Here is a 12,647-nt window from a genome sequence, read left to right as displayed (position 1 = left end):
ACCAAGACGTTACCTTAGCCGTCGCACTTTGCCGAGAGGTTCGCGGACGTTGGTTTGACCATATCAATGAACAGGATCGTATTTCTGGAAACGAACTTCGCATTTCGAGAAAAAGGTCTGTACCAAATATGGTCAAGCAACTCAGTTCTGACGTTCTACATATAAAAATATCTAAGTCTGTTGTTTATTTTTTACTCATATTTAAGTTTATTTCCCATGAAGACAAAATGACCTGCAAAGACCGGTATAAACCTTAGCCCTTAAGGAGGTACAGCTACCTTGGACACTACCAAAATGGTCAGCTAGTGACCTGTTGACCACATGACTCCTCAGACTGTTGGGCAGACACGGCCCCTGCCGCCGTGGAAGAGATTGGCATTACAAGATGTGTGGAGAGAAAAGAAAATAAGTTTCTCTTAAACCAAAAATACATAAGTAAATAAAACCAAACCAACCGTGCTGCAGCTCTCCACACACGTCATATCCTCTACATCCGGATACCATCGCCTTGTTCCCGTGCACGTGAGTAGCAGAACTGTGTCACGTGGTGTTAGATCCAGAACTCTCTGACTGGTCACTGGGTGTTGGTGTGGATAGAGACAGCGGGCCTCACAGGTGGAGCCTACAAGGACAAAGAGCGACACGTGATGCCAGATTAATATATGCCCTTATATCGTTTGGCAAGTACATATAAGATTCTTCGAGAGGACACCACAGTTTTCGGCCCTGGCATGGTCGGATAGATCGGTTTCGGTTTCCGAGGACAGTTTAAGGAGATCTTTCATGAAGTTCGTTTGAGATGACTTGAATTCTTTCAATAGGTAAAATTCAAACATCTCCACGCCATATGTGGGAAAATACGTCCGTTTATTATTGCCGAAAATTTTATGCCCAGGATTACACGGAGTAAGCCACCTCCATTCTGGGGGTAAATGGGAAACCTTTCTGACTTTTAAACCAATTAAACCAATCAGATCGTTATTTGAGCATGCGAGCTTGTTTGCCAGGGGGTCCCTCGCCCAGTAATGAAGCAAGTAATCTAGTGGGCCCAGTGTCAGCATACTGCGCCAGAGTGAGGTGTCCTGTCTGGTATCTGTATCATGTTACAGAGCTATAAAGAACTGAGGATGAGGGCCAGACAGATTAAGGCTTACTCATTTAAGTGACAAGAATGGACAAAGTAGCCTTTGTGTTAAAAGCCCGTTTACCTTCTAAACAAGTTTCTCTTTCAAACAAAGAATGTTGTATGATACCTGGGTTCATTCCGTTGCATTTCATCACAAGTCCTTTGCCGTAGTTTTTAAGCGATGGACACGTGGCTGCATTTGAAAATCGACACATGGAGAAGGTGCCGTCCCATTGGCCGTCTGCTTGACACGTGATACGCTGCTGATTCTGGTAATATGATTAACCATTAGAAGAACAAGAATGATCCGAGGAAAATTTTATTGTAGGCCAACGTCCCACGTGTTTTTTTTTATTATTATTTTTATTAATTATGCCTTCGAAATCGAGCTTATACAGTTTAACATTATGAATTAGAAAAAGTGTGCTAACTTCCTTTTATTGGACAGAATATGAACTTTCAACACGTCCATGTGTAGGGCTTGCGTTATTACGTGTCACTGCCCTTTTTGGTAGCGAGTATGACTGATTTTACAATGAGTTAAATATAGGTGAATGGGTTTTATTAGGTTGAACAAGCTCTAAAAACAAAATCCAACTATTTTCCTGTACAGTTGTAATGGTCTTTCATTTGATATATACTTCATTTTAGTGTTTCCTTTGCTTTTAAGATTATATATTATGGAAACAAGAAACATAGTCTAATGGTGGTCATTAAAACATACCGGAGAAAATGGCGAGTGTTCTCGCATCACCGAGATCTCGCGATATCAGAACGACTTACGTATCTATCGTCAGGACAGGAGAGGTAACATTGGCTTCCGGTTCGGAACTCCTTAGAGCACTGGTAGAGTCCGGTAAATATGGGATCCGGAGGCGGGCAAGTGTCGGCGATACATCGGGAACCGGACCAGTCGCCGTCAACCTCACACATCAGCTTTACCACACGACTGGAAAGTAATCAAAGCAAACTTCAGAGGTTGAGAGTGAAATGACTGTGCCATGGACATGCAGTATATGCGTGGAATGTGAATTAGAGTGGCTAGTTAGAGAAGTGCATCACTTCAATCGGCCCCGATAGCGCAGTTAGTAGAGCGTCCTCTTCGGAAGCGGAAGATCCAGGGTCAACCCTGGGTCGAGTCACACCTACGACCTTAAAAGAAGGGGATAGTGAAACTGGTTGACGCGTATCAGTATAATGGCTCGGGCGGGGCCGTTTACTTCCCTTCAATAAGGCGTCTCAGTGAAGAAGCATTAGGTAAAAAAGCGGTGGAAACCCGTCCTGCAACAAGGAGGCACATTGCATGCACTCTAAGGATCTAAGGAAAAACTGTCAAGTGCGACCCCAAGCACACACTCATTCGATCACTTCAAACATATCGATTTTAACGTTCTTTCGGTCAGGTGAAAACGCAGGTCACGCTTGGGGTTAAGACCTAACTCAGCCTGACTGTTACCACGGGTACTAAGCGCTTGTGTTTGCGAAATAACGATGCGACAAAAAAGGAGTTGTACTCCCAGTCGTTACGTCTTTGCGAGTCGGTGTTATAATCGCATGACCATCCGTAACTGGGACCAACTTCTCACGACCAGTTGAGTCGCGTGTATTCCACACGTAAAACCACGTTCCAGGTCGTTGCAGGTCGTTGCAGGTCGATAATCAAATTACTTATTTCCCAAGGGCTTCCATATCAAGCAAGAACATGTAAGAAAGAATTATGTAAACAGTAAAGACCTGCATTCGGTAGAACAAATTGTTTGTTTCAAAGTATACCCTGTCATTATGTATCAGAGAATGGACAGATGGTTTATCGGTATTTGATTTGATTTGATTGGTGCATTAATGAAGAATATTTCAGTTATACAACTGAAACTGAAACGGCGGCTAGTATTATGGTGAAAGGAAACCGGGCAAAGCCCGAAGAAAACTCATGACCATCCGCAGGTGGCTGATAGACCTGCCAACGCATCGAGAAGAACGGAGCACATCAGCATGGAGTGCATCTGGCCGTGTCACAGTTTCTGACCTTCTGTTCACGAAGCCGACAGGCTGATTGATTGATTTATTGATTGATTGACTGGTGTTTAACGCTGTGTTTGAGAAAATAAATCGCACATGCAACTTAAAAATTCCGGCTATCAGGTCCATATTTGGAGTAAACCGGAGTTAATGGAGTAAACGACCGACCTTTGTCACATATCTGACGCGCTTCCTGACGTAAAAACGTAACAAAAGAAGAGAGAGCTGGTTTCGAACGTGGGAAATCAATGGTCACTTTAAAGTGTTAATTTTTACTATTTTCTTACCGTTTTCTGGCCCTCCCGTCCACATGGTAACCTTTTTTACAGCGAAACTTGCATCGTTTGCCGACATCGTGTCGTCCTTTCCTACAAGAACGGCTAGCGAGAACGGCATTAGGATGGACGGGGGGCGCTTCACACCGCACGCGACATAGGGACTTTGGCATTGACCACAGGCCGTCTGCTTCACAGGTAACTGCGGTTATTTCCCCTTTGCAACATGAAAGATAAGCAAATAGTTTCGTAAAAGCGTGCTTTGGTCCCGACGACGTCAATGAATATCTCTTCCACGTTAAATGCATTCGCACGTTATTGGTCAAAATGTTAAAATGCACGGAAAACCAATAAACTAACCATAAAAAGCCTGGAGCACTGTGTTATTTGTCGGTCAAAGTCATTTTTTTTAGATTTCTTTTTATCATAGAGAAAATTGCATTCCAGAAAAGAGTCTGGTCTTTCTTTTCCTTTTTCGTTACATATCGCACAATGGAGACACTAATTATACAGTTTAACCATGCTTATTATTAATTAATTAAGGCATTTGGTGGACTTTGGGGAAGAAAAAAGCTCAAGAACCACACAAAACATCTAATAGTGTCCAATGAAGCACTGAAGAATTACGGTACCTTGCCTTCTCGCGGGCCGTTTGCATTTAAAGACGCACTCTTGTCCGAACGTCGTGCCGTCCGGGCAGGCGACTGAGGCGTGAGAGATGACCGGACGTCCACAGTCCACTGGGGAGCAGTTCACATGCGCACTACCTGACCATTGACCACTCAAACATCGGAGCTCCGTATCAGGGCTCAGCAGGCGATACCTGTGCATGGAGAGAGAATTGGGGACAACTATGAATAATGGGGGGAAAACTGGAAATATGCGAGAACAACGGGAAGGATTTTGAGGGAAATGAAGAGCTATGAATTGGTAGAAAAGTAGGGAAAACGCCTGAAAAACAAGAAAATTAGTGTGAAAATGTTTTCACAACAGATGAACGATGTGAAAATGTGTTGACAATGGGAGAGCGCTAAGCAAATATGGAAAGGAAACACCCAAGAACAACGAGGATGGACATAAAGCAAAACGTTAAATAACGCTTCGCACAATGGAGAACACGGTAAAAATCTGTATCTGTAAAAACCTAGAAATATGTGATAAATGGGGGACATAATGGATACATGGAAGACCAACGGGAGGGACATCGAAGACAACCGGGAAGCGTAATGGGGAAATTGTAATAAATAGGGGCATAATCGATACATGCAAGACGAACGGGAAGGACATTAAAGACAACCGGGACGCATAATGGGAAAAACTGTGATAAATGGGGACATAATGGGCACATGCAAGACCAACGGGGGGACATCGGGGACAACCGGGACCCATAATGGGGAAATTGTAATAAATGGGGCTCTTTCATTCAGATTTTGGGAAGATATTTTCGTGATAAATCTGACTCTGCAAAGTCAAAATTTTTTTCTTCAATGACTCTCCCCAGGCGGCCTTCTTGCCACTTTACCCTGACAAGTTACTGCAGTGACACGGGCAGCCGTTCTCAGTTGCGTGCTCATAAATGTGTGGTCCAAACTGCATCAGTTTAATACTTAAACTAACCGCAAAATCCAATTAAGGGCCAATTGCATCGATATCTGTCTATTCACTATAAGAAACCACACCGACAATCAACAGTTATTAGGGTTCTTGATGTGACAGCCAATTATCGCGTGACGATTTCCGTGCTAGTGATTGGCAAAGTTTAAAAGGGCTTCTACAACACGGCTGCTCGGAGTGAATTGTCCGTCAGTGCCAAATCTCCAGTGCTGAACTTCATCTTCTCGGTTTTCAAAACTTTACAGAATTTTTTACATATTTCCTTGTGATAACTGTGATAACGTATATCATTTTTTCTGTGTATATATAGTGGTAAACTTTATGTTCACTTTAAGAGAGCACTTTTTTTTGCTGATATTTTTATTTTAAGTCTCACAAGATAACCATGCCAATTTATTAATAACTAAAATGCGCATTTTTCGCCTGCTCTAACTTTGAAGTGTATAAGTACTAAAAAAGAGATGAAAAGCGGCCTTACCCCTGGTTGCAATGAACTGTGCAAATATCCCCTTCAGAATGTCCGCTGCAGACCAATCGGCCATTTTTAATTCTCGTTGGCTTGCACGACGATGATCCGCACGCACGGGCAAAGCAGCGTCCGCTTTTGACGTCATACAGCTCATCCTGGGAACACGACTGCAACGCCACCAGGTCAAGGTAGTTCGAGGAGCGCAGCCTGACGGCCGAGATCCCGATATTATATGAGGAGAAACGGATAATCACCCCTAGCGGCCCAAAATGGAAATAAAAATGCTACAACATCAAGTGATATCTCCTTGCAATATCGGTTAACAAGTAGGCCCAACAGGATTCAAATAATAACAGCTCTGTCCAAAAAAAAAACAAAAAAAAAAACATTTTTTAAGGTTTCCGTTTCTATTTGTGCTTTTTTACGATTAGTTGTTTGGAAGCGTGAAATGATATACTAAAGATAGTAGAAATAATACTAAAGATAGTAAAAATAAAAATACTTGAAGTCCGGTATATTCCGTTAAAACACATGTAGATGGACCCTAGGCTTTTCATTGTGTGGTGCCAATATTGTAAAGCCTTCAACATATCTCTGTCTACACCTGACTCTGATACACGTCTGCTACCAAAGAAAGCTTTGTTTAGTTATGTGCATAACCAAACCTGTGGTATGAAGGATATCCCGAAATTCTGCCTTCTCACTGGCTAACGCATTACAGATCTAATTATAGCCTCACAATATAACAACGCCGAGAGAGGTTTAGCTTAAGTTTATTTATCTATCCTTGGAGCCTTGTAGTTTCTTAAAAAATCATGTTTATACAGTACTGTCAGTTTAATGTTCAGTCAGTTTAATGACCATCAGTCATTAAACGTGATGTCCCACCCGACCAACAGAAATCTGCTTACCTTTCGTTTTCTGGAACTGTTTGCTGAGGTCTTGTTGTATTGGCACCTGGAGAGGGTTGGTGTGACAGTTCAGCGTGGTGCTCGGATCACCCACGGGCACCTGTTCACCCTGCTCTGTAATCAACGCCACTTGCACCGTCTTAGCTCCGGGGTCCACGTGTGTCTTACCGTCCGATGTGAAGTGTACTATTACCTCCGTGGCTACAACTGCTCTGGGGAAGAACACCTGTTCCATTTGCGTGAAATGAGAAGCTTCATTTGTGTGAAATGACGAAAGATTCACATGTGTGAAATGGGGAAAGTTCCTTTTATGCGACATGGGAATGTTCATTTGTGTTAAACGAGAAAGTGCATTAGTATAATGGAGAAATTTCATTTGTGTGACATGGGAAAGTTTATTTGTATGAAAGGAAACTTTCATTGTGAAATGGAAAATTTCATTTGTGAAATGGAAAATTTCTTTTGTGAAATGGAAAATCTCATTTCAGGGTTGCCAAATTTTGTGAAACGGTGCTGTTGATAAACTCAAATAATAAACAGGATTTGTACTTGATTTATTTAACTGGTGTTTTACCAATATTTCACTATAGGATATGATCCAACTAACAAAGAAACTGTTCTTCCCTATGGTCTTTTAGCTTCATCTGTTCATGATAGTTCATCGCAACATATACTAATAAGTTACGGCACGTAGGATATTTCCGATCGTTCTTGGTATCAAATAGTATCGAAGCCTTTGCATGAGAACGTACGGGAATTTCGTAGTGAAATCATTTTTTTTGACGCAGAGAAATTAATGCATCTTTGAAGATAAATAATATGTATTTACCTTGACCCAAACTTCATCGTCTACCAACGAACTTCCACATGGTGTCCACGTGACCCGTGGGTCGGTTGTCTGCATACATCCCTGGTTTGAACAAAGCGATTTTTCTAGCATTATTAAAGATAAGTTTTTTTTAATTTATTTTATCTAAATCATAATTTTTTGTTGCTCTGATCAGCCAATTTTGTTTTATCCATGAACTAATATATGTGATATACATGTATATTATACAAATCATCGGAAAATGAATTTATTCATATACAAGTATACAGGAAACCGGGGCGTGGTGGAAAGAAACCGGGGCGTGGTTGGACGAAACCGGGGGTGGGAAACAAACCGGGGCGTGGTGAGAAGAAACCGCGGCGTGATGTGAATTTAGAAATTGGGTCGTGGTGGGAGGATATCAAGCCGTGGTAGGAAGATGCTGGACGGTGGTGGAAGTATACTGAACCGTGGTGGGAGGATACCAAGCTGTGGTGGGAGGATATCGGGTCGTGATCGGAGGATACTGAACCTTGGTGGAAGAATACTGGAGCGTGATGGAAGGATACCGGACCATGGTAAGAGGATACCAAGCTGTGGTAGGAGGATACCAAGCTGTAGTAGGAGGATATCGGGTCGTGATTGGAGGATACTGGGCCGTGTTGGAAGGATACTGGACAGTGGTTTGAGGATACCAAGATGTGATGGGAGGATATAGACCGTGGTAGGAGAATGCCAAGCTGTGGTGGGAGGATACCAAACTGCGGTGGGAGGATAGACCGTAGTGAGAGGACACCGGGCCGTGATCGGAGGATACAAACCGTCGCGGAAGGATACTGAACCGTGGTGAGAGGTTACCAAACCGTGGTGGGAGAATATAGGGGTCGTGGTGGGAGAATATCGGAGCCTTGGTTGGAGAATAGAAGACCGTGGGGGATATAGGGGCCGTGGTCGGAGGATACCAGGCCAAGCAGAGAGATTAACCGTCGCACATCTCACTAGGTTTATCTACTACACACTTTTAGTTAGAACAACACAATATATCAGTGGTCGTAAGAGGAATTTGTTTGACGAATGATACGTAACACCGTGAAACGCTGTCAGATCTGTATAGGCCTATTAGAAAGTTATTGGACGAACACTGCGTGGAAGAAAAGAATATGTCAGCAATATACGTGTTATTAATGTACGCATATTTTATTTATCAAGTTAATTCATTAAATATCTTTACACAAACACATGAAATTATCAATCTTTTGGATCTCAAACACATATCCAAACCACACTGGTACCTGTCCAATAGGTGCCGCCCCGGTAATTACTCTCTCTGGACACTGCTTGTTCCGAAAACAGGGTTTGCGATTGCAGAGCTCGCCCATTGGTCAATAAATCCATCTGGAGTGTAGTACCCACAATCCTTCACACTGTAGTGCTTTTCGAATTCCTCACACACACCGTCGCCATCGTGGATGTAGCAAAGACTGGGTTCGTCTTGAAGGAATTTGTAGTTTAGTGAGTAATTAGTCATTTACAGTTTGGCACTAGGCTACGTGTCAAACCTCCTAACCTAATGCCAAAACAGAAATAGCGAAAATAGCTGGATTCGACCTATGACCTCATGGGGTCAGGAGTTGTGAGCTCCACTTTATCTGACTGACCAAGCGAGGACCCAAGTGAGTTAATTATCAAAATTAGGACGGGTTAAAGGAAAACAACAAAAACAAATGTCGTTACCATTAGACATGCCAGTGAAATTTCCTTCTGAATAACCCTTTACTGTCTTTGAAAACGACCCAAAAAGAATGAAAAACATTTAATTTCATGAATCCTAATGTAGACTTTGTGGAAAAAAATTACACTGTAATAACAAATTTGCATCTTTACGTTAAAATTTGACGGCCGATGGAATTACAGTGCACCTCTTCTGTATGTATTAATACTGTACACTTCCTCTATATGTGACTGCACCGGGGCATTTTTCCTTCAACGTGTACTTTGACAGTTAGCAAATGTGCGCTTATAAAGATCTCTTTTGGTCGTAAATATATTGGTTTAAACATATTTAAATATGGTAAAGTACAGCGTGTGATGTCATCAGCACCAACTCCAGCACATCAGCAGACTATCGATATTTTTCATGAAGCTCACATTTTCGGATTTCAAATATTTTAATGCATTAAAATGTTTCTAAGAAAAGTGTTACAAAAAAAAAGAGATGGAATTTCAAAACATCGTGTTGCTGATGTGCATGGTGAATGTGGTTAGATAGTAAATAAACTATAACACATTCCGGTGGAGAATACAAATCTCCACCAAAGCCAAAAGTACAGATTCCTCAACCACAGCGCGTTCAAAAAGTAATGGACTGTAGCCGACCCCAACGCTAAGCTGAGCCGAAAATTTCATCCTCGTTCTTGCATCACTTGCCGACACACAGACAGACAGACAGACAGACGTCAGCGGAAAACATAGCCTTCTTGGTGGAGAAAAGTACGAATTCGTAAAACGGACATATAAAAAATATTATTTCAGCCATTCCCCAAAAAGCTGACTTGAGGATTTATCTTGTACCACAGTATAGTAATGTCGTAAAAGGGACAAACAAGACTGTAGCATTCATTCCAAAAATAAAAAAACAACCTCGGGATCTATCGCGCATGCACCACACGATAGCTTTACGTCTTACATGCCTGTCTGATTATCAGCCAGTGGTAAAGGGGCTAGCTTTCAATGAGCGCCCTCAAAGAGACAAGTACGAGTTTTCCATTGGTAGAACTGACTCGGACATCACGGACTCACGGAAAGAAGAGTCTTTGTCATTAGTCTACAGCATGTAGTACCGCGAGAGAATTTAATCGGGGTGAGAGACAAAAACAAACAAACAAACAACAAAAAAAAAAACATATTAGATGTACCTGTACAGTGGAAGAATTCCTCTCTCTGACAGTTGAGGTCACAACCGTCCCCGTCCAACGTGTTGGCATCGTCACATGTCTCCCCCATATCTCTGTAGTATAACAATGATACTCATGAAAACGCATTTTGGTGAACCATTATCAAACTAAACTACCAGGCAAAAGAAAGGTTTCACCCACTTCTTGAGCCCATAAAACAAAAACAACGGCAGATATAAGAATAAAGAAGATTGGTTTATAAACAGAAATCATTGTGAAATATTCTCTCAAAAAGGCTTTAAAATATTGGCATTCAATTGACCACAAAACACAATGAAAGAGACAAGGGATCAGAAGAAAAAAATTACACAAATGTAAAGTTAACTGCAAGTGCATGTAAAGTCACAGTATCCACAGAAATGAAGGACTACAGTCATCAGTAGCGAGTGTGGCCACCCTGGGCATCAATGCAAGCAAGCACAGGCCTCCGCATTGACGTCGTCAGTCGCCGGATGACAACAGGGATAACGTTCCATAGGTTTAACAGAGCATGCTCAAGTTCCTGTTGGTTAGTTGGAGGAGGCACCAGCTGTCTCAAACGGCGGTTAAGGTGATCCCAGAGATGCTCAATGGGGTTCATGTCTGTTGAGTTGGCTGGCCAGGGCAACACGATGACGTTTGCGGTCTCGAGGTAGTCTGTAACAATGCGGGCAGTGTGAGGTCTTGCGTTGTCGTGTTGCAAGATTGATCCTCTTGGCTGTTGTTGGAGGAAAGGAACGACGACAGGTCTCAGTACCTCATCAACGTAGCGCTGGCCAGTCAGATTACCTCGCACAATAACCAGCTGCGTCTTCATTTGGTCACAAATCCCTCCCCAAACCATGACGCCTCCGCCTCCAAACGGATAAACCTCTCTTACGCAGTTTGGCGCGAGGCGCTCGCCTCTTCGACGGAAAACTCGAACTCTGCCATCGTTCTGAATAGACAGAACCTGCTCTCGTCTGTAAACAGCACTCTCGCCCAGTCACGTCGCTGCCACCGACGTACAATACGTGCCCATCGCAATCTGCGTTGACGGTGTAAAAGGGTCAAGGCCATCCCACGGAAGGGGCGGTAAAGTCGTAAACCAGCTGAACGAAGACGACGCAGTGTTGTTCTCGGGCTGATGACATGGCCTAGTGCCGTCGCCGCTGTTGACGTCGCCGTGACGAATCGGTTTCGGAGGTGGATCTGCCGGATGTAGCGATCTTCAGCCGCAGTTGTTAACCTCGGTCTTCCCGATCTTGGTCTGTCTTGGGCCTGGCCTGTCTGCTGATAGCGTATCAACAACCTCCTGATGGTGGTTTGGCTGCAGCTGAACGTTCTTGCAATGTGACGTTGCGAGACTCCCATGGTGGACATACCGATGGCCTGGTCTCGTTGCGCTTGCGTTGTCTTGGCATACTGTTTGTGTTTTTTCGGTCATTGAATGTCTGCTCTTTCGAGCAAGAGTATTTATGCAACATTACCGCACGTGCATCACGAGCCATGCCTCAGAAGGACGTTTTGCATGTGGTCGCAATTTCACAATTCCAATTGCTGCGTTCGTGACGATGCGTTCTGGTAGAGGAAACGATGCAGTCATACACTAAGTCCTGCTTAGAATCAAACCCGGAACCGCGCTTTTACTTTTTTTATGACAAAAAATACGGTGAAACCTTTCTTTTGCCTGGTAGTTTATATGGTTTATATAATCAACGTTCCTAAATTTTACGCACAGTTATGCTTTTTCCAGTTGTTTTACATTAGATCGCGGGCGGGGTTGGTATCATAGTCGATAAGACGTCGGACTTTCAGTCGCCAGGACGTACGAGGTCGGAGTTCAATCCCAGCCTTAGATGGGGAATTTGTGAATTCCCTGGCTTTCACTGTTCGTGGGCCCTTAGTGACTAAGCTGTTTGAGTAATTTGACCGTTGTTAAAAGCCACCTGTCCTCCACCAAATGAATATGGTGTGCATACAGGCCTATGTATGTTACCTGTGGATAAGTTCGCCAATAAGTTGCCAGAGATACATGGTTTTACTCCGGTTTCCGCTACCCATAAACTTGAGTACTCAACGGAGTACGCTTGTGTATTAGGCATCAAGGAAATAACTTTGGATCATAAATAGTTCGATGACGTCATACGATGATTCTGCTAATCATGGATACAAATGTTGAAAGGAAAAGGCCGTCACCTCTGTTTTTTACTTTCTTTGTTTAATTTTTTAAAACTTGCCTGTTGACTTTTCCGTCCCCACAGAAGGCTTCCCCCGGGGTGTAGGAGAGCGTTGGTGAGGGTGGCCCTGTGAAGACTCCGGAAACGCTGTACACTGTGTAGTTATAGGTGACGCCTTGGGAAATCTCTCTGAAACAAAGACAATGATGAGGGGAGAAAATGAGTTCTTATCTCATTGCCATAGATTTTCAGTCTATATATGTCCATTTATATTTTCCGTCCTTGGCGTACGTACTTAGCTTTGAAAGTCTGTTAAGCTGTTTCAATTAATAT

General features: G+C 43.0%; 1 protein-coding gene across 1 annotated transcript in view; it reads right to left on the bottom strand.

The window, feature by feature from the left end:
- The window catches only part of LOC135480847 (pappalysin-1-like), a 32,936-nt gene that overhangs the window by 385 nt on the left and 19,904 nt on the right, over window positions 1–12,647 (bottom strand). The window contains exons 10-19 of the mRNA XM_064760776.1: window positions 12,375–12,503; window positions 10,138–10,229; window positions 8,556–8,713; window positions 6,415–6,640; window positions 5,513–5,759; window positions 4,053–4,243; window positions 3,433–3,637; window positions 1,910–2,075; window positions 1,209–1,395; window positions 456–622 (exon numbers count right to left, since the gene is read on the bottom strand). Coding sequence (XP_064616846.1) covers window positions 456–622; window positions 1,209–1,395; window positions 1,910–2,075; window positions 3,433–3,637; window positions 4,053–4,243; window positions 5,513–5,759; window positions 6,415–6,640; window positions 8,556–8,713; window positions 10,138–10,229; window positions 12,375–12,503 — 1,768 coding nt within the window. The remainder of the gene's footprint in view (window positions 1–455; window positions 623–1,208; window positions 1,396–1,909; window positions 2,076–3,432; window positions 3,638–4,052; window positions 4,244–5,512; window positions 5,760–6,414; window positions 6,641–8,555; window positions 8,714–10,137; window positions 10,230–12,374; window positions 12,504–12,647) is intronic.

Source organism: Liolophura sinensis, chromosome 13 (genome assembly GCF_032854445.1).
Source record: "Liolophura sinensis isolate JHLJ2023 chromosome 13, CUHK_Ljap_v2, whole genome shotgun sequence".
In the NCBI taxonomy this organism is placed as follows: domain Eukaryota; kingdom Metazoa; phylum Mollusca; class Polyplacophora; order Chitonida; family Chitonidae; genus Liolophura; species Liolophura sinensis.
The sequence above is the reverse complement of the archived record's forward strand: the minus strand, read 5'-3'. Positions and strand labels throughout refer to the sequence as shown.